This window comes from Nipponia nippon, unplaced genomic scaffold, assembly GCF_047370975.1.
Source record: "Nipponia nippon isolate SJK-2023a ecotype South Korea unplaced genomic scaffold, ASM4737097v1 scaffold_31, whole genome shotgun sequence".
NCBI classification, from domain to species: domain Eukaryota; kingdom Metazoa; phylum Chordata; class Aves; order Pelecaniformes; family Threskiornithidae; genus Nipponia; species Nipponia nippon.
In genome coordinates, this window is record NW_028262349.1 from 4,186,994 (window position 1) to 4,211,893 (window position 24,900).

Here is a 24,900-nt window from a genome sequence, read left to right on the forward strand (position 1 = left end):
AAGCTATTTACGTGATTTAAGCTGTATCAGCTGCTTTTGCCTGCAATGATTTAGCAAACATTTATGCATCAGCAAATCAACGGGGCTGACAATCAGCAGATGCGGCTTGGGATGAGAACTTTGCTCCTCATCTGCTGGACCTGCCAGCAGTGTGATCTGCTGTTTAAGATGCCTGACTCTGCACTCAGGTAGGTGGGAAGAGCTGCTGGGTTTCTGTCCCAGCGGCCTGCCAGGAGAAGGATCGCAGCAAACAGCTTCAGCTGTATTTAAGGGAGGTGTAGCCGAGTCTTTAAGGTTGTGAGGGACAGGCCGTGTTTGTCCTCACCTTTCCATTCCAGCTCTCTGCCAAAAGCCATCATCTGCCCAGCAATGCCAAGAGAAAGGGACGTGTGCTTTGGCCACCTCCATGCAAAGCCTGGCTTCGTAGCCTCGACCAGCAGAGAAGCGAGTCTGAGCTGTGGCACTGTGAACGGCAGCAGCCAAGGTAAAGGGGGGGCAATGAAAGGCAAGAACTGTTTCAACGAGCCATCGGATGAGGGAGAATTTTCTTCTAAAAAAAAAAAATCACTGTTGGGAGTTGTGTCCTGTATGGGCATAGCTTGCTGTCCTGTGGGACCGACGAGCAATAGGGCGACGACCACACGGCTGGATATAGTGTAACTCCCACGCTGGCCAGGTAAGTTGGGGGGGAATTACTCTGCAAACCAGACTGGGGGAGGACAGCCACTTTCTATCCGCCTGCCTTGTGAATGTTTTCAGTGTTTCAGGTCACTTCTTCCATCCTGAACTGGAATGAAAAGTTGAAGTCTTAGGTAAGTTTGGAACCCGAATATTAAACAGAAAGGTTCAGCTTGTTCCTATGGGGAAGTTCAACATGCTCATGACTGTGAGCACTTTAAAGTTCTGTCACTTTTTTACTATGATGAGTTTATGTTTAAAAACCACAGAAAAATATTAAGTAGCCCTGTGGATTATTAACATTTCAGACTGAATTGCAGGTGCATAGGTCTTGCACCGCACGCCAGCTACAGTCAACCATCATCAGCAACTTCCCTGCTCGTATTGTCTCACCGCGAACGCAACGGTATCTGGGCTCGGCGTAATCAAGTGATCGAGCCTGTTTCCGTGTTGCTATCTCTTACTTTGGTTACACATTCATCCCTTTCCTGGTTACAACACAGTTTAAATGGGGAGGACAGACAGTGAACAGCCTTGTTCTGCTTTGGGCTAGATCTGCCTGGTAAACATTGTGACACCGTTGCAACAAAGTCCCTTGGCTTGGGAACGTGGAAGCGAGCCCGCTGTTCTCATCCTACAGCAGCAAGAGAAAAGATATAATTCTTTCGTTTATTGAAATTCTGGAGATGCAATTGGTTTTTTTTCTGAGGTGCTGGAAACAACTCTTCTACGTGTAACTTCTGTATGCATCTCATTTTGGAGCAAATGGCTTTCCATCAAACTCTTCTCAAAAGTGGAATTACCTGTGGGCATAAATAGCATTGCAATTTGGTTTTAGCTTTAATGGTCAGAGGATATAGGCAATGCCTCCGAAGAGAGGTGATATCTAGCATCAAACTAAATTAATACAGAGGCTAGAAATTCTAATTCTCCACTGCCTTTCACGCTTTACAAATGTGTATGCCACATATTACACTTTGCATGTTGTGTAAAACAACGGACAGCCTTTGCCTATACTGCGTTGTTTCAAAATCCACTAGCGTGCAGGTTTTAATGAGTATTAAAAAAATAAAAAGGTGTTTGTGCCTACGACAGACAGGGCAAATACTCCTTGCTCCAGTTTTATTGATGAGAACAAAACCGCAGAAGAGTCATGTTGTTACAGGCTGAGGCAGCAGAGGTCAGTTATCCGCAGGCGTGTTCTGGCGCAGACTCCTTGGCGTTGGTGAAGCTATGTTGATTTGTGACAGCTGAGCGTCGGATATGAATCTAGAACTTAATTTGGTATGGGATTTTAGCATGCGTGTGTCTTTTTTTTATTGTGTGGAGGTTTTGGGGGGTTTTGTGGTTTGTTTTTTTTGTTTTTTTTTGTTTGTTTTTTTTTTTTCCAGAGGCACCTACACCTATTTGCTGTAGACCCTTTGACATGACCAGAGAGATGCTGCAAGTCCTTGGTGGGAAAGGTAACATAACCTGTTTAAGTTTAGAAATGACTATGCTATAAACAGACTCTTCTGTCTCCCTTTGTTCCTCGTGACTGCGTGTTTACCAGCATATTTTCTCAGAGCGTTCGTTCTCCTCTTGTTGCGCTTCATGTGGAAATTTCTAAACTAGTGTATTGCCCCCCCCCGGCTGTTATCTTTCAGGTCAACGTCCTGAGGTGCAACTACTTCTCGGGTTGAGTCATTTGCTCCCAGTGACTCTGGAGTTGGAAACTGGTGAGCGTTGTCGGAGGAATGCTAGCCCAGAATAGCTTACGGATCCAATGCCAGGGCTGGTTGGGAAGGGGGACAAACGTGAAAAGTTGTGTAAACTGTCTTGGGTCATTTAGGTAGGCAGATATGACTTGCTCCATACGGGGAATGATGAAGCTGAAGAAGAAACTTATTTCCACTCTCTCTCTGTGTTCACAGCTGTATAAAGAGATGATTCTTTGCTTGAGATAGGAAAGAACTTGCAAATGGAATTTCTTCTGTCTCACCAGAAAGCGGAGTGATGTTCTGTAGGTCACAGGAAGTTTGTGGCCAAGATGAAGAACGCGGCTCTCGGCAGCAGCCAGCCTGCGCCTCACCAACAAACTAACCCCTGTCAGGAAGGAGCGTGCTGGCTGTACATCAGCATTTCTAACCACAGTCAGGTGATTTGACACGCACAAGCCTGAAGTACCACGGCCCCAATCTGCATTTATCCTGGGTCTTGTCAAGGCACTTATCCTACTGCTCTTGTCTTGTGAGGGACGCCTCTGTCCTCGATGGCATCTTCCTCCACCTTAGTCTTCTGCCGCAGCATGTTAAATACCTGCAAATGTCCAGGCAGGATAGAAACATGAAGGAATCATAGAATCGTTTAGGTTGGAAAAGACCCTTAAGATCATAGAGTCCAACCGTTAACCTAACACTACCAAGTCCACCACTAAACCCCGTCCCTAAGTGCCACGTCCACACGTCTTTCAGATACCTCCAGGAGTGTGGCTACACTCAGGAAAAGGTGCCATATTGCAGCAGTCGACAAGCCGTAATGTCCCAGGCACAGACAACCAAGATGCTGCTGTCCTACTGTAAGTGATCCAAGCAGACCATTAAATGGATCGAAATCATGCAATGTATCTGCATTTTCAACTCCCTGCAATATCTGGGTGTCCTCACCATAAAATTTACCAACAGGAACAAAATGGGTTCTGTGGAGTTTTTGGTCCCCCCTTCGAGGTCAAGCCTGTCTCATCAACAGAGCTCGAGGCCGTTTAACCTGCAGCCACCTCCCCCTCTCCCACGATCTCGTGTCACAAACACGATTTAAAGGTAATGTCAACCTTTGATTGCTAAGAGTGACTCTAATGGAAAGGCATCTTCAAAGGGGAAGGTGTTTTAGTGTTTCTTGAATGCTCCACATTTGCCTGGTATCTTCTGGAAGCTCCACAGGCAGACTCTGTAGCCAAGAACTCTTCCCCAGCTCTCACACTTCGTGACCTGCCTTTTCTAAGGGCAGCAGATATGACGGTTCTTCAAACCTGTCTCAAACCACAATTATAACTTTATACTAGTCTTTGACAATTTATTTTATTTGGATAATCTATATTAACACTCTAATGTGGGCTGATCATTTAGACAACGCATTTCATTTGTTAGGTCTGCTTTACAGAGCCAAACACCAAGGCACTATGCTCGCTTCTCTGCTCCTTCACTGTAAAATACACAGGTTTGCTTTAGATGTTGATCTTGGCAGGACGCACGCCACAGGGCACGACTTCTTCTGCAGAGCTATGCTGATTGGCATCAGATGAGAAACTGGCCTTTATTCCCTTTGAAGTCCCAGAGACTGAAAATGTCTATGCAGAGAGCAGATATTATTATACTTTTCTTTACTTCTCTCCTCCCTGTAGCCAACAAATGCAGGACTAAGACATGTATTTAATGCTTTTTTTTCTCCCCCCCCCCCCCCGCCAGTATACATAACTTATGCTGGTTGCAATTTTCATGGCATGAAAGTTCAGTAAGATCCGTCATGAGCCAGTGACTGGAACAACTGATACCTGCAAAGACTTTCCAGTCCTTCCTGGCCTAGCCAGCCATTGCTAAAATTAACCCCAGAGGAGCGATTCTGTACCGCGTTAATAGTTCCTGGAGCTTCTTGGGCCACTCTGTTCTTGGTGCCTCGGAAAGTGAGAACCCTGGGACTCCGCTCGAGTTAATTGCTAGTAAGTATAGAGCCAGCAAAGGCGATACTTGACAAAGAGTGCAGTCACTCTGGGGCATTTGCTAGTTCAAGCTTAACTCCATGTTTGTTTATAAAGGGCTGGGCTGTGCTATCACCAATCAATAATAAGCGTTCTTGTAGTTACGCCAAGGTATAAGCTGATCCCCTGCAGGCAGTGAGAACGGTCCCTCTCCTCCCCGTGGCAGAGCTGCCTGAGGACCATCTGCGCTTATCTTTGCTCTTGTCTGGTCCTTCACCAGTAACGCGGTCCTTTGGTCCCGGAACCGATGGGAGTTTTGCAAACGCCGTGGCAGCTACCTTGGTAGTGATGCAACCTCAGTTTGATAGACAAGGACACCGGGAGCACAAAAAAGCAGCTTGCCCTAGGTAATTTGTTGGCTCAGGGCATCACTAAAAATAGAACTGGTTACTCCTGCCACTTCAGTTAACCTTTGGGCTGTGTCACTGAATCTTTTCTTGGTTCGCTGAGAATTACATGCCCCTCGTCAGCACAGCAGGTACTGGCTAACGACCAAGGCATGACTGGAGTAAGAGGGTTAGCGGTCTGCTAAGTTTACAGATCTCCCCGACTTTCCGGATGCCATCTGTATCCTTGGTCTTCAGAATAAATTTGCCATCTGAATCAAAGCAGAGCCGTAGATTGGCAATGGATTTGGGCAGGCTGCAGAGAGGAGCAGATGAGATAGCTGGGGCAGGGAGAGGAGTGCAGTGAAGCTGCAAGGGAAGGCTCAGACTGAGATAGCAAACAGCTGACAAAGCAAGAACTCTTGGGTGCCTGGACCTGCAGACAGCACGGTGCAGGGCTCCTGGGGCTGACTTAGAATCACAGAATTGTTTAGGTTGGAAAAGACCTTTAGGATCATCAAGTCCAACCGCTAACCCAGCACTGCCAAGCCCACCACTAAACTGTGTCCCTAAGCACCACATCTCCCTGGCGTTTAAATCCCCCCAGGGATGGGGACTCAGCCCCTGCCCTGGGCAGCCTGGGCCAGGGCCTGACAGCCCTTTCGGGGAAGAAGTTTTTCCCAGTATCCAACCTAACCCTGCCCTAGCGCAGCTTGAGGCCGTTCCCTCTCGTCCCATTGCTTGCTCCTGGGGAGAAGAGACTGACACCCCCGGCTCCAGCCTCCTTTCAGGCCGTTGCAGAGAGCGATGAGGGCTCCCCTCAGCCTCCTCTTCTCCAGGCTGAGCCCCCCCAGCTCCCCCAGCCGCTCCTCCCCAGCCTTGGGCTCCAGCCCCTGCCCCAGCCTCGCTGCCCTGCTCTGGCCACGCTCCAGCCCCTCCGTGTCCTTCTTGGGGTGAGGGGCCCAGCCTGAGCACAGGATTCGAGGGGCGGCCTCCCCAGTGCCCAGCACAGGGGGACGATCCCGGCCCTGCTCCTGCTGGCCACGCTGCTCCTGATACAAGACAGCAGTCACCCTCTCTCTGTGCTGTTGCTGTTTTGCAGCTGCAATATCCTCAGTGTTGTTCTGTCCTCTGGAAATGCCGCTGCTCCAGCTGCGGCCCCAGCCTTCTGGCAGGAGCTTCTCTCATGACATATTCCTTAGGTTTGCTCATCAACTAAATGGCGTGAACCATACCCTCCCCACCCCGTGTGAGTGGGGAGTATCTGGGGGGGGAGGGAGAGAAGAATTTGCAGGAAAAAAACGTTTGGAAATTCTCGGTCGCAAAAGTCATCTGACGGATACAGCTGTTCTGCTAACAGGATAAACAAAATTCTGGCTTTTCCGCAACTTTTATCAGCTAGAAACAACTGAGGACAGTTCGATGATCTACCTGACCATAACCTTTAAAAAAAATAAATTAAAAAATGTGCCATGGGACTTCAGTTTCAATAAGCAAGACCCAGGGAGGGCAGGAGATGGTGGAGCTTCTGCCCCAGGCCTGGTAACGAGGTTCCCGCTGCCTCCACAGCCAGAACCGCCCGACGCTGGTGCCCGCGATGCTGCTCGGCGCAGATCCAGCCCCTTTCCTTCGCTTGTGCTGAACAGAAACCAGCAGTGCACCGTTTCTCTTCCTCTCGCTTTTATTTCTCCTTGCTGGGCAGATAAGGCCGCCCAGCAGCGCGCCACAGGCAGAAACGCCTCACGCTTGCAGCGGCTTATCGATTTCTGAGGCGCAGAAACCGGTTGCGGGGTGACCGTGAGGCGATTCACGCCTCTCCCACCGCCTCGCTGGCTCAGCCCGTCCTGCCTTCGGCCTGCGGGAGCCGAGGGCTGCCCGGAGGGGCCGCGGTGCTCGGCCCGGAGCCGATAACCGATGCTCGGCGGCGGTCGCGCCTCCAGAGGCGGCCCGGCGGCGGGGCAACGACCGCGGGTGACCTCCGCCGCCGCGGGAAGGGAGGTGGGCGGGGCCTCGCCGCCTTCCGACGGCCGCCTCGCCCAATGGGGCGGCGGCGCGGGGTCTTTCGAGGGGGGGAAGGGGCGGGGCGGAGGGGGAGGGACCCGCCCTTTCTGGGCGGTGGCCCCGCCCCTCGCTACGAGCGCTCTAAAGGGCCCCGCGTGGCGGCGCGCGGCAGCTGCTGTAGCGCCGCGTGGGGGGTTCGCCGCGCGCCCGCCGGCTCCTGAGGTAACGGCGCGTGCGCGCGCGGGGGGCGGCGGCGGCGTCCCACGCGCGCCGTTCCCGCCTTCCCCTCGCGGTCGGCTGCGCGTGGCGGGGGCGGTGTTCATCGCGGCGCGGGAAAGGCAGGGCGGGAAACGCGCCGGCGCCCACGCGAGTCGTGACGGGCCCGCCCAGGGGAGGGGGGCGGCGGCGGGGGGGGGGGCTTCGCGGGGGTCGCGGCTCCGCGGGCCCGGTCTGGCCGTGCCCACGCCGTGGCCCCGGGAGCCTCTGGGTGTCCCGAGCGGGAGGCTGGCACGGGTGCCGAGCCCGCCCGTCTCGGGGGTTCCGCGCTGGAATTAACCTTTCCGCCGAGTTCTCTCGACGCCCCTGTCACGAGTGGGGCGGCCTGGCCCACGGGGCCAAAATACTTGGAGGTTTTTGGTTAAATAAACCCACGGTGCGTTGGGGGCCCGCCTGGGTGTCAGGGGAGCAGCGCCGTGGGCCGAGGCTGCACGAGTGGGCCGAGGCGAAGGCCCGTCCCTTCCCCGCGGGCCGCTGCCACCGGTCCCACCCCGGTGAGATACCGTGAGGTGGCTTGGGATGCTCCGGTACCGCTCCGAGCTTGGCTGGGCTTCAAGTGGAGAGAAGGCCTCGGGTGGCGTGGAAGCTGGCAGAAACACGGGTGGTGCGTCTCCGAAAACTCATCCCCGTGCCCTCTGCCTGGGGGGATTTCCCACCCGCGGGCAAACGGGCACAGATGGCTCGGTAAGGCGAACAGCTGTGTAAGAAAGAGGAACTTACAACAGCCTCCTGTGAGTCACACCGCTCCTCCGGGACACCGGGATATTTTAGGTGAATTCCCCAGCAAACGGTGTAAAATTTAGAATAAGGAGTTACCGCGGTGGCCTGCGTGGCTGAGGAGCTGCACGGTGCTGAAGCCTCTGGTGCCGGCCCACGCCGGTGCCCTTCTCCAGCTGACGAAGCGATGGTCTGTGGGCAGCTGTGCTCAGCCGAAGCGCAGCTCTGACGGCGCTGCGGCGGGGTCGAGTATCTGCCTGCAGTCCTGTCGTTCGTTTAAGATCTTCGGTATCATCCTTAGAGGGGTTTGGGTTATTTTTCCTCATGTTCTCTCTGCTCCTGCACCAGGAGGGCATCGCATAATTTCCCAGCACAGCCGTTCGCTGACCTGTGGTCAGTGGTGCAGCCCAGGAGAAAACCTTTAGTGCTTAGGAAGTTTTTTATCGCTGCCCTTTTCAAAATGGAATTTATCTAAAAGAGGAAGAGTGGGTTGCTTGGCTTCTGTTTCCTCACTTAATAAATCTTTAAAGAAAACAAAGGAAGAAAGAGGCCAAGTTTCAGTTTTGGTGGAAATGTGGAAAGGCAGCAAGATAATGTGGCAGTCTCCTAAAGCTGATCTGCGCAGTGCAAATTGGACCGGATCAGAGGTGGTGGATTTACCAGTAAAAAGAAAAGAAATCAGCAACAGGGAGCGAAGCGGGCCGTGCTGGAAAAGGCCGAGGTGGCTGATGAACACATGCAGTAATTGAAATTGGAACTGATGTTTTTGAAGCTCTGTGTGTGTTTTAAGTAAAGGCCTGTTCAGAGCCTAGTATAAATGAAACCTTCACGCCTGTCCCGTTGAGTGTCACGAGTTTTCACGTAGTCAAACTTCTGTTTTGTCAGTGAGGCTCCGCAGCGGTTTCAATGAAATCGTTCACGAACTTCCACTTCTTCTAGGGAACAGCACTCCCTCAAAGCAGAAGATGCTTTGTATTTCAATGGCTTAAATTGTCACACAGGCTTAATTAAAAGGGAGGTTTCTTTCAGCAGGTTTTTGTTTGGGTGTGTGTTCTTCGCGTTCCTGAACTTCTGTGGTGCATCGCAGTGTGTTAACTCCCCTGGAAACGGCGTGGGGCAGGAGAGGATCGTTCGTGATCCCGTTCACCCCCGGTGAGCTACCGTGAGCGTTAAGCCGGGCTCTGGTGAGCGCGTGTGGGTTTTCCAGTGGCTTGTGTAGCATAGCTTTGCTTGGAACTGAGCTACAGGGAAGGACGGGGCCAGCTGCAGTGCTCAGCAGAGCTAGCCAGAGTATATATATTGCCACATTTTTGTTTCTAACCTGAGTTTATTATGTAAAATCCATGACTGACTTGGGATTCCTATGACCTGTGTTCACAAGGAAGCTTGTATAACCAGGCTGCACTTCAGCTTTCTGGTCCGTGGTGCAAGCGTGCCTTGGGGACCCCAAAAGCTCTGCTGCTGCATGTGCAGGGAGGTGCTGTTGCTCTCCAGGTGCCAAGGGCCGTGTGGCATTGACATCTAGATTCTCCTTGCAGAACCCATCCCACTGGATGTGACAGTGATGTCCTGCTGCGTCTCCTTGCACTTTCAGCTTGTGCAGCCTCGTGTCCTTGATCTTTGTGCCGTACCTGGTGTGCCCACACTTGGGAACCAAACGCCCATCAGCAAGAGACCCTGCTGCCAGGGTTTTACCCCATGCAGGGGTCTCGGTGAAGAGCACATGCGCAGCGCAGCGAGGGCAGCATGCAGTTACAGTCTCCGCTGTGAAATGCTTTTTCCTCCTGAGTGACTGGGGGTGAGGCACAAACCCGCAGCCTACCAGCTGAAACGCTTGTCTGGGAGATGAGGCTTCTGCCTTTCTTTGCCCAACGTGTTTCCAACCAACCTCTGCCTCCCACGAGCTCGCCAGGCTGTGGTGCGAGATAGCTGGCGTGAGGACACCTCCACCCTTTCCCTTGAAACTTTCTGGCTGCATTCAAGAGCAGACGGCAGGAGAAAGGCTGTAGTTAGTGCAGAGAGAAAAGCCTCCTTCAGGGACACAGGGGAGCCTTAAACCCCTTGGTGTGGGGCGCTGGGAAGGAATGTGGGTACGGTATTGCGAAAGGGGGTCAGGCCTGATGACAGCTTCTACGGTACGTTCCTCCTCGCCTCGTGCCTGGGTCTCTCCTTGAGCAAGAGAGGCGGCGGTGACACCTCCAGCAGGCACCACGCAGTCTGGTAACCGGCGTGCTCTTCTGGATGTGGGTTTGAGCTCCTCCAGGCTGGGGAGGGAACTAAACCCAGGTTTCACAGGTCTGGGTGGCTGCTCCTAGCACAGGGCTGCTCTGCAGAGAAAATGCCCTTTTTTTCACAGCTGTCTTATTAAAAAAAAAAAAAAACAAAACCCAAAAAACCCAGAATAAACCACTCTGGTGTTTTAGCCTAGAATGGGGCGTTGGGCGACGTCTGCTGATTATCTCAGAGCTTCAGAGATGGGACTTCTGGAGACATCCTTTTCTCAGCTGCTTGTGAATTAAAATATTTTTGCATTGTGGATTGTAGGCTGTGGCAGAGCGTGGTGTGAGCAGCAACGTGTCCTTGCGTAGACGAGGAAGCGGAAGGGGGGGACGTGCTTTCCTGGGCTGGAGGCAGGTCTGCCTGCTGTGAATTGTGGCTGGGCACGGCTTTCCCCACCCATCAGGGGCAGAAGGCTGCCGCTCGGCTGTGTCGGATTCGTTAGATAAAAGGGCTCTTTCCTTTTGCTCCTGTCTGTCGTCATTCAGACAAACACGCTCTTCACGTTGCCTGCTTTAAATCGCGTCTGTCTAAGGCAGGTACAAAATAGCAAGCTAAAATCCACTTTTTAAAAAGATCAAGGATAATGAGATTCATCTCCAATCAGTTAGAAATTCCTTGAAACAAAGCTCAGCCTGTCAAGTCATAAGCATCAAACTCTTTTGACAAATGTAAGCCTTAAATAAACTTAAGTATAGTAAATATACTTAAATAAACCCAAGACTGCTCTCAGTGTTAGACTCTTCATTTAGGTGCTGAAATCCCCTAACGACAAAGTGCTGAGAGCAGCGTAGGAGCCGCGGAAAACACAGCAGCTGCAAAAGCGCCGATTTTTACGCGAACAGGTTAAATCCCCGGGGTGTCCTGGGGCCGTGTCCCCCAGGGGGGACCCCAAAGCCCTGGCGTGCCCGAGGCTGGTGGGCAGGCGCGGAGCCAGAGCTTCCTTAAGAGGCGGCGGTGTGGGGTGACGAGCCGCTTCCAATTGCGAGGCAGGCACCACATGACATAAGATGCTCCAGATCTGCCTCCTGGGCGCTAGTTTAAAAATAAAAGATATTACACGTCGTCGTCCTTGGCGCTGGTCTGGAGCGGCTGCGGGAGGAGAGGCTGCACAAAGGCGGAGGCGATGCGTTGTAAGGCTGGGCCCGGAGCCCGGCGGTGCTGGGTTTTGGGGGGGTGGGGGGTCTGAGAGCCGAGTGGGAATATTTGGGACAAAGGGAATGTAAAATTTAAATTGTTAGGCTCGCGGTGTTCTTTCAAAGCTGTAATTGTCACGCTCATTTTTGGATGAGGGAATGGATGTATCATCTACCGCTGATCAGGTTTTTCGAATGAACCGAGCGCGGTGCGGAGCGCACTGCGTCCGCTGTTAGGATTTACCGTATTCCATGCAAATACAGGAGTCTCGAGTCATGCCTGCTTTGGGATTGCCTCGGTCAGATAGCTACATCAGCAGAAGCTGATTTTACTGTAGCGTTTGATTGCATTTTAATTTTTAAGACCTGTTTTTACAGGGACAATGCTGTGTGAGTCAGACGCACGTATGGCACTTGCGGAACCGGTCCCCACGGCTTATTTTAATTCGGATCTTCAAGGGAACCGTGAGGTGTCACTGGATGATGTACTGCTCAACTCTTCAACGAGGTTTGTGTAATTTAAGATTTTATTTTCTGTGGTGACCTGTGTACGTAGGATAGAGTGTGTATTCTATCGTGCTTACTTAGATTAATTAAGATTTTTTTTTTTTGAAGAAATTTCAAGCAGTTGTTACAACTTCCAAAATCCAAAAGCTGAATCTACCATCTCACCCTCTCAAAAGAGGAGGAACAGAATTAAATTTGCTGTGCATAGCTACCACACAGAGTACAGAGCTTGAAGTAGCGTGCGTTTAACGTAAACTTAAAGCACGGGAATGGCAGAATATATTCTGCATAGTCAGAAAGATCCCCTCTTACAAAGGAACTTCACGTGATTGTTAATTCTATGAAATTGGGAGGGCCCTGACCAAACACTTAGAACACCCAGCAAGTACTACATTGTTTGTGAAGTGTTGCTGTACTGTAAACAGAGAGGTGTGCCTCTGTAAGGGATAGTTTGTGTGCGGTACCTATGCTGATTTTTATCCAACTCCTGTTAGTCTGCCTGTAAATCTAAGGAGCCTCTTACTAGAGAGCAGACGGGAAGCTGAAGGTCTGTATGTCACCACAGGGTAATGGGATATGGCTGACAAAAAACTCTTTACCTCATTTTTTTCAGGCTGCATTTGAACAATGTGTAGTAAGGGGGAGAAAAAGATGACGTGATTCACTGTAAGGGAAATAGCTGGGGCTTTTTTGCTTATATTACTGGGTCGCTTGCATGCTTTGATCATAAAAGCTAGTGGAGAAATGGTGCAGATCTGTTGCAACTGAGGATTAATTTGTGCTGAAAAATGTTCTGAATAATGAGGAGGAAACACGTAGTAGGGAACATCTTGTAATCCCTTTGTGGGAAATAAAGAAAAAAAAAATATTTACTTCCCTCTGGTTTCTGGCTTGCAGATCAGTTAGGAGAAGCAGTTCTGCTTTTGGACAGTAATGGGAGTAGCAATGTCAAATCTTCTCTGTGCCTTAAACCCTCGCATCTGCCCGAAGCAATAAGAGCTGACTCTCCCCTAGAAATGCAGAGAAAACATAAAGCAGAGGGAAGCGATTGACCCCTTACGCTGAAATTCCCACAGTGCCTTGTGCTGACTTGTCTGCTCTCTGGTCTAGTAGAAAGGGAAGACAACGTGGGGCTCGGCGGGAACCCTGCTGGGATGAGGCCGAGGAGGTTGCATGGGACCAGAGGAGCTCCTGCCTGTCTGCCGGCGTGGTCCGATGGCGACAGGCAGAGGTATCGGGGCTTCTTTTTGCCCCGGAGCTGCCCCTGCGGAGGGCTGGGGCCGTTGTGATGTCAGGGGCCTGCAGCCCTTCTAGAAGACCTGGGGGTCAGTGCTAGAGAGAAACCTTGCACCAAACATTGCCATGGGGAAGAGTAAACACCTAGCGCTGGCATGAAGAAAGAAACACCTTCGTGATGGCCTGGAGCGAAGGGCCCCGGGAGGGCTCTTCGGCAAGGCAAGATGGGAGCTTTGGTTCTCTGGAATATAATCCTGGGTCGACTGAACCTTGGACCTTAGTGCTATGGTGATGGTACAGGCAGGGTACTGCCCAGGGTAGGGGAACAAGCGTCATCTGCCTGTGGGTTGGAGGAGGGTGGGGTGCCCTTCCAGGGAGCAGAGCACAGGGGCTCAAATACCGAATCTCAGGGGGTCTGGTTTCCAACCTGTGGTCTGAAGTGGGACGTGCGACTTGATTATTCCTTATCCTTGTCACTTATGGCTGTGAGAAAGTCTGTCTTGGAAAGGGACGGAGGAAGAACACTGTTCTACAGATGCAGGCAGGTGGCACCTCACCAGATCTTGCAAGGATGAAAATAAAAGGGGCAACTTTTTGCTGGCCCCTGGTGAGGAGCGTGGCTGAAGCAGACGGGGATGGGCCTGTTTGTGTTTCTTCACAAACATCTGGTGGGAGCCCGATGCACTGACTTTACTGGGAATACCTAAGAACAAGATTTCCTGTTAAATCAATTTCCCGCTCTTCGGCTGGCCCAGCCTTCCGCAGGAAAGCTCTGCGCGTTTCCTCGCAGGGTGACTGGCGGGGGGGTTGCTGCTCCGCCGCTGGGGCCTCCCCTTCCTTAGGCTCGCACATGGCAGGCAGGAGATGAGCACCAGACCCGTGTCCCCCTTCCTGCCCTCCTCCTCCTCACCACTGTAGACTCTTTGTTTCAGGCACCTAGAGCAGACCTGTGGTATTAAATTATCACTGTTTTCTGGATGACGTGTTATGGATTCTTCTGCAGCTTATCTGAAATGATAGCTACAGTTAGGACAACATACATGCGTTTAAAAGCAGTGCGGGCAAAGCTTGCACACTCTGGGAGCGACCTGTTTCGTTGCCGTAGCCATGCGGGCTAGTAAAATTAATAAAATCATCTGCAGAACATCGGGAACCACTAATCTTTGTTTGACATCCAAGGTCTAATATAATTAAGTGATGGAGCAAGAGTGCCTGAGGTGTTCTTCAGCCTACCCAGGACTGATTGCTTTTGCCTTGCAGAACTGTTGAGATCCACAACACTGAGGCAGTTGAAGATATTAAGACAGAGGGATGTCAGGCAGACACGCTTGGCTTCAAAGGTAAGTGGAAAGAATTTTTAGTTACTGTGGTGTGCATAAAATTATTATTGAAATGAGAGAGGAATTTATCAAACCGTAACAATGGAAGAACCACCTCAAATTGCAGGATGGTTTGTCCAGAAGCCTCTTGAACTTTGACTTTAAAGCACAGATGTGCTTCAAGGAGTAAAATAGGTAGTGTCTCCGCCTAATGTTTATCTACCAGGCAATAATGTGCAACTGTCAGTCCTCCTTAAAAAAAAAAAAAACCTAAAAGAAAAAAAGCACCGTGTATGTGATTGTTGCAGGAAGCTGCCACCTTACCAGCACAAGAGCTTTAGAGCAGCAAAGCAGGTTAGAGGGGGATGCAGAGGGGAAATGTTTAACAAAATTTTGAAAGTGCTTTAGAGGCTTCATCTGTTTGTCCTGGTCTAAAATACTGGGAGTTGTATGGCAAACTGGCCAAGAATAAAAGGTCAAAAAAGGGGGGCGGGAGGGGGTATACTAGCATTTGCTTTCATATGTTTGATACTTGTATTTATATTTCTGTTATGGCAGCAGGCAATTTCTAAATATAAGATGCTGAACACTTTTCTTTCAAACCAGCCTCTTCCCCTCCTACCTCCAGCGTGTGGACAACACAACGAGATGGAGAGGTCAGACTGAGGATGGACGAAGAGGGCATAGGCAGTGAGGCACCGAAGACCGTTCACGACCTTTTCCAGGAAGCTGCTAGTAAATATGGTGATTATTACGCCCTTGCATCCAAGAAGGGTGGCCAGTGGATAAAACTAACATACAAAATGTACTATGACGAGTGCTGGAAAGCAGCAAAAAGCTTTCTGAAGGTAAGCTTTTGATGAATTCTGCTCCTCCTTCAGTTGAGTCTGTTTAACTGCTGAAATGGCTGTGGTCAACTATATCTTAAACATGGAAATTTGCTGAGTGAGTCTTAAAGTGACAGGGAAATACCTGAACATGCCGTGAACGGCTCAGTAATTACCGCAGGGTTTTTGTTTGAATTTCTTGCAAGTTGCTTCCACATTCAAGTAAGAAAAAGTATGTAAGGAAACATTTAAAGAGAGGTGTTTGAGGTATATGTCAAACCTCGACAACACCCCTCATGAGGCATGTAAATTTTAGTCTTTCTAAGAAAAAACTTGAAGGGATGCTTCTGAATCACTTAAATGTCCAAAGTGGCTGAGCCTTTTGCCTGTACTGTTGGGAGTTAAGACACTCAGAGAGAGAAACCAACATTACATGCACTTACTGTTACATTATGAAGTCCTATTTCTTGAAGTTAAGGCCGCTCTGTTTTTACTGCTACGATGGGATCTTCCAGTCTCCATAATTCCAATCTGGAACAAAACCAGAGAATGGCTGAAGGAGATTTAAAGGCTGGGACTTCAACAGCTGGAATTTCATAGCAAAGTGCCTCTGACTGCCATTGCAACCTGTTGCTCTTGTCATTATCGATATCTGACGTATCTAACCTGGACTAAATGTCTCAGTAGGTGTGGTCTAACTTAACCTCTTACCTCCTCATTCCTGTCCTAAAGGGAACCAATAACTGCCTGGGTTGCAGGTTTATAATACCGTTAGTGTCAGTGAGGTAGTCCTACTGAGTGCAGACCTAAGCAAATCCTTTTTTTCTTGCCTGCTGATAAAGTGGTGGGACAGTGTCTGATGTGAAATTTAACTGGTTCTGTGTTAGGTCTTAGGAAGTTTTTCAGTGTGAATTACTGTGTATAATAGCGTGAACTTTTCCCTTGACGTTATGCTCGCAGCAGAGATCTGTAAATTAACTCTAAGCATTCTTCAAAGGAAAAACAAGATTGCTGTAATCTCCTCTCTTGCTTACAGCTGGGACTAGAGCGTTTCCATGGAGTGTGCATCTTGGGATTTAATTCCGCAGAGTGGTTTATTGCTGACATTGGAGCTATCCTTGCAGGGTAAGAATGAGTGGTGTGTCTCTCAATGTGCATTTTGCTTTAGCACTCAGATAGCAATTTCAGTATTCATGTGAGAAGCAGGTTTTGATTAAAAAAAAAACCCAAACACAACAAAACAAACCACAAAGAAGCAGAACAAAACCAGCTGCTTATATTTGAATTTAATGAAGATAGCTATAATCTAAACTCTCTCTTTACTTCATTATGAATTAATGAGACAAAAATTAATTTTTTTTTTTTAGCCAGGTGCTTCTCTCAAAATAAGATGAACAGTAGGTTAATCCAAAAGCATGCTTACTTACACTGTCATTAAAAATATGATGGGAAATGCCAGAGAATCACAGCGCTGGATTTTGATGGCCTTCTTCCACCTGAGACGTTTTGGTTCCTTACACCATTCTGCCATTTCCCATGCCCCAGAACAGAGCCTTTGCTCTTGGAATTAAGCCCTCCACTCTTTGTTGGTGTTTCATGGGATATTCTTCCTAAAATTTTTCCTCTGTAAAGTTTGAAATGGTCTGAAATTTGCCAGCAACTCCACTTATTCTCTAATTCTGTGTTCTGTTTTTCTGTTTTGGTTTTTTTTTTTTTGCTTTTCTTTTGTAGTGGATTTGCTGTCGGTATCTACACTACAAACTCTCCTGAGGCCTGTCATTATGTAGCAGAGAACTGTAGTGCTAACGTTCTGGTTGTGGAAAACCATAAACAGCTGCAGAAAATCTTAGAAGTAAGTATACTTTTTAAATGGCTGGGGGCTACAGCGTCTTATTGACAGATGCGGGAGGGTGATAACCTGAGGGAAATGCTGGATCTGAAAGCAGAGGTGAACTGATTTCAGCCTACTTGGTGGGCTCCCTGTTCAAGCCAGATGAGGAGCCACTAGTGCTAAATCTTGTGAGAGGCTGAATGGTGGCTCCACAGCTTAGCAAAGCCTCGAGCTTCAAATATGAGAAGCCAAAACGAACAATGGAGCATCCCCTAGGTTGTCTGCAACATCCCAGTCAAAATGATTACTGTCTCTAGTGAGGCTTCCCGGTTCTCTTTCAGTAACAGAGATGAGATTCTCTTAGTGTTACTTTAAAATGGCAAGTAGCAGTAGCCTGTTAAGTGGTGGGTTACTTAGGCTTAAAAGGGACAGGCAGGATTTGCTCCTTCTAAACAAATCTCCCTTCTTAACACAGATTCAGGATAAACTACCTCATCTGAAAGCTATTATCCAGTATGGGGAAGAGCTAAAAGAGAAGAGACCAAATCTGTACTCTGTAAGTACTGGGCATCTTCATGGCTTGTAAATACTGGCTGTGTTTAGCTGATGGCTTGCAAGCAATCTTCCACGGGACTGTCATGTGAGCTTACATTGGTTTTAGTGAGGGATCACTTGCCTCACTGAAGCAGATGTCTACTGTTGTGCAAACCTCAATAATCCATGTTGCAAGGGAGGGTTTTAGCGTATTGCCCTCTGCAAGGCAGCCTCGGGTCCCACAGTTACTCCAGCTCAGCACTCCCAGTGAATATCAGGGTTGCTGCAGAGCTATAAGCTTCCTCGGGGTGGGTCCGTCTCCTTTTCTGCCTCTCGCCATGCCTCTTGTGGCAGCCAGAAAACATTGTGGGGCTGACAGTGCTTATGTACAGCCTCTTCCAGATTCTGCCAGAGGTTTGGATGTAGGAAACTGTTTCCTTCTCTTCATGCGTAGCAAAGGGTTTAATTTCACGTGTGAACGATAGCCTACAAAGTGACTGAGCTCCTCTCTTACATATACAGTGGAGCGAGTTCATGGACCTTGGCAAAGATGTTCCAGATACTCAGCTCCGACAAATCATTGAGTCGCAGAAGCCTAACCAGTGCTGTACACTAATATATACCTCGGGGACAACTGGACAGCCGAAGGGAGTAATGCTCAGTCACGACAACGTAAGTATCCTTTTGGATAAACGCCCGTTCTGTGGCCTTAGGTGGGTACCGAGGGAGGGCAGAGATCAGCTGAAAAACGTGCCTGATGTTAAGATCAGGGGAAGTCATAGACTTGTTTTGTGAGCTGCGTGTTCGGTGTTGTGCCTGCTCGAAGAGCTGTCACCTCATACTAATGTGGGTTCTTGTTACAGCTGACGTGGACGGCATCGGCGGCGGGGCGTTTCATTATGCTGACAGATGCTAAAGAAAAGCAGGAACTGGTGGTCAGCTATCTGCCCCTCAGTCATATTGCTGCACAGATGTCAGATATTTGGTCGGCAATGACATTCGGTGTGCAAGTTTTCTTTGCTCAACCAGATGCATTGAAGGTAAAAACATAAGAGAATAAAAATCGTAAACCCATCCACCTGCTTGTAGCTGAGGTGGGTGCTTTGAAATGAACGTCGCTGACTTATCTCGTGGTTCTGAAAGCTGTGCTAGCTCAGTTTATTTGTGTAGTGAGTGATTGCTCCTGTTTAAGGATCTGTTGGTTTGACAAATACAGCCACTCTGACCTTTGCCTTTTGACTCTGTATTGCAAGCTCGGATGAGCTGACCACGCACTTCACAACTAGGAGCTTCTTGGTGTCTCACCTGACACCAGTCCTCCACCCTGACGGCTTGGTTGAGCAACGGCTTTGTGTTTGCTCTGTCCACATTGCAAAATGCCACCCCCATTAAATCTGTGTCCTGAGAAGAGAACGTTTCTTCCCTCGGTGCTGTGTCAGCGCTGGCACTGAAAGCATCGACCCTTGCTGTCTTCTCAAAACCACTGTGGCATTTGAATGCTTTCTCTCGGTGGCACTGCAGTTGAAAATGAGCAATTCCTCAAAATCGGTGGCAGAGTCCTAAGCTTCGGCTAGTGACCAGTGCTGAGCTGAAGGCTGCAGTGAAGCACTCCTGAAAGCTGTATTAAATTCTGCTTTGCTCAGGGCACCTTGGTAGACACCCTGCGGGAAGTGAGGCCAACGGCTTTCCTGGGAGTTCCTCGTGTCTGGGAAAAAATGGAAGAAAAAATGAAATCCATCGGCGCAAAATCGTCAGCGTTCAGAAGAAAAGTGGCGGCGTGGGCCAAGGGAGTCGGGTTGCAGACAAACCTGAAGTGGATGAATGGGTAATGGTGAACTACGCTTAAGGGACGTTACAAATATCAGGAGAACTTTACTATCCGATCAGGAATTACATCCCATGTAAAAGGCCAGGCTTGTGGCCAGTAAAAGCCAAAGGTAGCGCTTGGACCAGAGGGTGAGCAGCAAGGGCTGGAGGGGGAAATAATTTTTTTTTACTATTCAGTAAAATATTTTTATTTTATTCAAACTAAAATAGGAGGAGGATGAAAGGAGGAAGGGGAGAAGTTCTATTTGACGACTGAGCTCTTGTAACCATTTTTCTCCTCCAGGTATTCTGAAGTCCCGATGAACTTCCGCTTAGCCAGGCACTTGGTGTACAAGAAAGTGCGGAAGGCCATTGGGCTGGACCGGTGCACAAAGTGCTACACGGGCGCTGCTCCCATTACCAGAGAGACGCTGGAATTTTTTTTAAGTCTGAACATTCCTGTGTTTGAGCTGTACGGCATGAGCGAGAGCTCTGGGCCTCACACAGTCTCTCTACCTCACGCGTTCAAGCTGACCAGGTAAAGCTCTTTCTGCGAGTAGAGCGCTGCTGGCTGGGAGGAGGAGTTGCTTTAAGGTTTCTCCTGCATCTGGCATCTCCATCTCGCCTGCTGCAGCTCATCCCCAGAGCCTTGTGGCCAGTAAAAAGTCGCTAGGGAGCCAGTTCCTTTGGCCGCATCTCGCAGATGAAGAGATCTGCCAAGGGCAACAGCAGCATTACTTAAATGTAACTGGATCTGGATTCTCTAGAAACTGAGGACCAAGCGAGGGATTGATGGGAAGAAGGAAGAATTACTAACTCTAGCCTGCAGTTCACTTTAATGTCAAATGAATAAATGCAGTAAGAGTGTGCCGTTGCTTTGAACGGCTTGTTCAGTTCCCAGGGGTTTGGTCTGCAGAGTAAATACCACCATCAGTAAAAGTTTGCTGCCAAGGACATAAATCTTCTAATTCAAAGCTCAGGTGTTTGAGAACAATGAGTGGAAAACACCAGGTGTGTGAGCACTGATCTCCCTGCAATAACAGCTGCTTCTGTGCATCCCCTTACATAAGCAGATGCCTTTTAAGTTTAGAAGTTCCTTGCTGAAGCAGTTGTAACAAAAAGCTGCCTGGCTTTGTTCAAACACTTTAGCTTGAGAGGGTGCTGCTATAATCTTACTCTGCTGCTCAGCTATTGAATTTAGAAAAAAAAAAAAAAAAAAAGCGCCACGGGTTTGTGTTTGTGCTCTCTCTAAGCTGTGGAAAGGAAATCACGGGCTGCCGGACACTGATTCACAAGCCAGATGGAGATGGCAACGGGGAGATCTGCTTCTCAGGAAGGCACATCTTCATGGGCTATTTGAACATGGAAGAAAAAACCAAAGAGGCAATTGATGAAGATGGCTGGCTGCATTCGGGGGACCTTGGCAAGCACGATAAAGATGGATTCCTCTACATCACTGGCAGAATTAAAGGTAATGCATCCCCTCACTCTGTTGTCTTGAGGTTACGCGGTCCTATGTGTTCAGACCCTGCCAGTTACGTGGTTGTGGCTTGCACAGAAGAATATTTAAATAACTCTTCTGAGGTTTTTAATGTGAGTATGGCCGCAGCGTGTCCTGCCACTGAGCCTGTGACCTGGTGGGTGATGGGCGGAGAGGGATGACCTCTGAAACCACTGTGTGTTTACAAAGCAAGGAAGAAATCCTCTGATCTCAGAAGCAGTAGTTAATGCTTTGTTGCTTCTTTTACGGTGCCAGACCTGTCCAGGTCCCTCCAGCTTCAGCTAGCTTTGCTAGGTAGCCTCTGAGAAAACAGTAGCTTGACACTGTTGTGAAAATGGCTCGCAGCAATGCAGTTCTTGGGACAGCGCTTTGGCCAACCCCAAACAAATCCAATTTCATGCAAGACTTAAGACATCAGAGAGAGAAATGGTCACGCAAAGGGGCTGCCTTAAGAAATCTGTAGAAGACAGCCAAGAAGGGCAGGCCCCCCTCTGCTCTGTATCGCACCGCCTAACTTCAAAAACTCCGCTTTGCCTCAGCAAATTTTTTACTTAAAAGTTTCTGAACAGCTCGGGAACCAGCTTATGTGCCTTAGAGTCTCGGGTGACCGTGGCAGGGTACCGAGGTGCTCGCACGCCACACCCCGCATTCCCAAACTGCAAACCTCTCTGCAGCATCGGAGCAGCTTTTGCAATGCTGGTTGTGTGCACGCCCCCGGCTCGTCTCTCCTAGCCCGACTGGAGTCCGTCTGGTTTGCTGCCTTCCCCAGGTGCGGGGGCACAGACTCACTATTTGATCTGGTAGACACAAAGGAGCTATGAAGTCATTTCAGATTGTGAAGGAAGGGGGAAAAACTAAGCATTAATCGAGATTTGGCTGTTTTCCAGAGCTCATCATTACTGCAGGAGGTGAGAACATTCCTCCCGTTCCGATCGAGGATGCTGTAAAAGATGCTGTCCCCATCATCAGCAATGCAATGTTGGTTGGAGACAAAGCAAAATTCCTTGCTATGCTTCTAACGCTGAAGGTAAGGGAAACCAGGATGGGAATCCACCTGTGTTGCTAAACGTTTAATTCCAGCGAGGAAGATATCGTTACACATTTTTACAGTGTCTTCTAGAGACAGGAGGCATCATGGAGCATGACTTGTAGCTGAGTTGCAAACAGCAGTTGTAACTGTACAGAAAAATGAGCGTTGCCACTTGATCAGGCGATCAGGTTCTCTTGCTCAGGGCAGCTGTTTCTCTCTGTACCGGGTAGGGCAAGAAAGCAGAAAGAAACAGAAGTAAAAGACCTAAAAGACTGAAAAAAGAAACCCTTCTGCTCTTCTTACCCCTATTTCAGTGTCTCCCGGAGCAGTCTGGGCAGTAACGAGCTGTCAGTGATTTAAGACACTGGCTTTAAACTCCACAGTGACGCATCTGGGGTGGCCTGTGCTGGCTTCTGCCTAGCGACCCTGCAGGCTGGCGGTTTTTCAGGACAGTGCTAATTGCTCGTTAGCGAGACCGGCGGCCAACCTCCTCGCCCCTGTGCGAGACACCGAGCCAGGCCCTGGAGGTGGTGGTCGTGCGCTTGTCTTGGTCGGGTGCCGCACGTGTTGACGTCCAACAGACTGCTGCGCTCCTGCGGCGTGCAGGGAAGTAAAGCTGTGGTCCAGAAAAAAGGGATCGACGTGGGATAGCGCGAGAGGAATTTGGAAGATGGGCTCTGTACCCAGCTTGCTCCTTGGTATCGACGTGGCTGTTGAGCACGCGGAGAGCTGAAGGGGTTTCATCTGCGTTTTGCCTCAACGAGCTTTTATTTGAAGCAGTGGTGGTTTGCATCAAGCATATGAAGATTGCAGTGGTTGATTAATTGGCCAATTAGTACCAGGGTGGGGAAGGAGGCAGGCAGCTTCCCGTGGCTGTGAGGCGTTTTAGTACGAAGGGAACTGAGTGGCTACCGCTGTAAAGTTCCCTGTTCTGACTTGTCTTGCAGTGCAACGTAGATGTAGAAACTGGCGAGCCGGGAGACGATCTCACTCCAGAAGCTATTGAGTACTGCCAGAAACTGGGCAGCAAGGCTACGAAAGTCTCCGAGATCATCAGCAGCAAGGACAAGGCTGTCTACGCGGCTATCCAGAAGGGAATTGCGGCAGTCAACGAGGGAGCTGTCTCGAATGCTCAGAAAGTCCAGAAGTGGGTCCTTCTGGAGAAGGACTTCTCTCTCTTCGGTGGAGAGCTTGGTGAGTGGCGGGCGGGGCGCTTGGGGTCACCCCCTCACCCCGTCCTTGGGTGGCGAACGGACAGCGCAACCGGAGCTGCCCGCGCCCTTCCTCGCCGTGGCTTTTCCCTGTCAGAGTTCTGGGGAGGGCGGGATGAATTCCCACTCCCGCCCGGCAGAACGGAGCTGAGCAGCGCTTACCCTTGGTTCTGTCTTGTCTGCTGCAGGATGGTTCTCCGGTTTCTATTCACAGGGGAAGGAAGGGAGATTTTAATAATCATAAAGAGAAATGTAGAGGTCAATGTCTGTTCAGTCTTCCTCCAGGCTTGCTTCACTCACATATTGAGCTACGTCTCCAAACGGTACCGTCACCATTAAAACCTTGTGCTGTATTTGTCCCGCAGGCCCGACGATGAAGCTGAAGAGACCGGTGGTGGCCCAGAAGTACAAAGAGCAAATCGCTCAGTTTTACGCGGATGCGGATACACCTACCACAACCGAGACGGCGCTTCGGCCGTAGCGCCCAGGCTTTGGGCCGTGGACTGAAGCGAGCCTGGAGGCCGATTCCCCGGCCGCCAGCCGGGCGCCGCAGGAAGGGTCCCCTGGGCTCTGCTGAAATAAATGAGGCTGGGTCACCACGCAGCCCTTCTGCATCGCGTAACTGTGCGCGTTTTGGCCCGCGTACTGCCGTGTGGTGAGCGTGTTCGTGCCCAGTGTTTGCCTGTGTCTGTGCTCTAATGCTGAGACATTCCTGAACGTCTCTGCTATTTCGCTGTTTTTTGTCTTTCCCCTTCTGCGAGGGCAGTACAATGTTTACCTTCAATCCATGTTACACGTCACGTTTTAACCAAAGTTTTCTTTTCCTGCGCTGAATGTAAAACAATCGGGAACTGCAATTTTCCTGCTGAGGGAGCAAGGCCGATTTCTTTTTATAGCGGTGCCCTTCTCTCCCCCCGATGCACGTTTAACTGCATGCTGATGACATCCGAATCATTTTACATCTCTCTACCTGCAAACTGTCTCCTCTCCAAGGTGAGGAACGCTGTGTGACTCACACGCTGCCTCGGCGTTTGCTGGGTTTGTCTGTGCAATATTTTGAGTCTGTTTTATTTTCTTGAGTTATAATGAAGCCATAAATTGTGGTGTTGAAGTAGTGTACATGGCCTGTGTTCTGTGAAGCGTTTTACGCAAGGGATTATTTATAAGGCTGTATAAAAACGGGTGTGAAATCTGGCTGTAGTCTTACAATCACAGAAACGCTGTTCTGGGGTGGAACTCCGGGCCGGGCTGAGGCTTTGTCCCTGCGCTCAGAGAGAGGAGACGGGGTCGGGGCTCCAGTCGCTCAAAGGGCCGCGGGCACCCACTGCAGCAGCTGTGGAGGCCCTGTACGCCAAATTCACTGAAGGCAGGATGGGGGGAGCCGGCCCCGGAGCTGGGGGAAAGCTCCTGAACGTCTCTTCTGAAGGGTTCTGCAAGGCTTGTTCCAGTCTGCCCAGTGCCTGGAGGGACGCTCATCCCGACAGCGAATGAAGGATCGCTTGTCAAAGGGCTCGTTTCAAACTAGGAATCGTTACCTGGATGCAAGTGGAGCTGGATTCGGGTGCCCGTGGCCAAGGGAGGGGCCCCAGGAGAGGGCGAGAGGCACCTCCACGCTGCCGAACACCGCAAACGGCTCCAGCGAGCCCCGGCCCCAGCTCCCCGCGGCTCTGTTCTACAGCACGGCCTTGTACCAAAGCCTGCTGGTGGGGGGCATTCGCAGTGCCTGGACCCGGGCACCTTAGGCGGGGGTTTAACCTAAAACTTGGTGCAATCCCACTCGCCCGGGTGCCTGCAGCAGCTGTACGGAAGGGGGGCAGCGCGCTATCAGCGCCGCTGCTCTTGTGCGAAGGCGCGTGCTTGGCTGTACGAATATGAGGTGTCTCCGCTGTTCAGGGCAATGCCGAATAAATAAACTCTGCCGCTTGCGTCTCCGCACTCCAGTGATTTCTGCAAG

General features: G+C 50.1%; 1 protein-coding gene across 5 annotated transcripts; it reads left to right on the plus strand.

The window, feature by feature from the left end:
- The first annotated feature begins 292 nt into the window (after nt 1-292).
- On the plus strand, nt 293-24,871 carry ACSBG2 (acyl-CoA synthetase bubblegum family member 2). 5 transcript variants are annotated; one of them, XM_087768909.1, is made up of 22 exons: nt 293-676; nt 760-812; nt 1,844-2,141; nt 2,325-2,509; nt 2,592-2,815; nt 3,132-3,235; nt 3,342-3,476; nt 4,122-4,372; nt 11,523-11,652; nt 14,148-14,227; nt 14,813-15,054; nt 16,070-16,158; nt 16,765-16,885; nt 17,340-17,420; nt 17,921-18,070; nt 18,262-18,438; nt 19,042-19,223; nt 19,509-19,742; nt 20,458-20,675; nt 21,593-21,732; nt 22,683-22,929; nt 23,312-24,871. In XM_087768909.1, the coding sequence occupies exons 9-22, from the start codon at nt 11,528-11,530 to the stop codon at nt 23,425-23,427; spliced, it is 2,202 nt and encodes a 733-aa protein (XP_087625035.1). In that variant the 5' UTR covers nt 293-676; nt 760-812; nt 1,844-2,141; nt 2,325-2,509; nt 2,592-2,815; nt 3,132-3,235; nt 3,342-3,476; nt 4,122-4,372; nt 11,523-11,527; the 3' UTR covers nt 23,428-24,871. The 5 variants fall into 5 exon arrangements, with proteins under 5 accessions (XP_087625035.1, XP_087625036.1, XP_087625038.1 ...); XM_087768912.1 differs by lacking the exons at nt 293-676; nt 760-812; nt 1,844-2,141; ... (3 more) ...; nt 3,342-3,476; nt 4,122-4,372 and adding exons at nt 6,891-6,960; nt 8,761-8,883; XM_087768911.1 differs by lacking the exons at nt 293-676; nt 760-812; nt 1,844-2,141; ... (3 more) ...; nt 3,342-3,476; nt 4,122-4,372 and adding exons at nt 6,898-6,960; nt 8,764-8,883.
- The last annotated feature ends 29 nt before the right edge of the window (nt 24,872-24,900 follow it).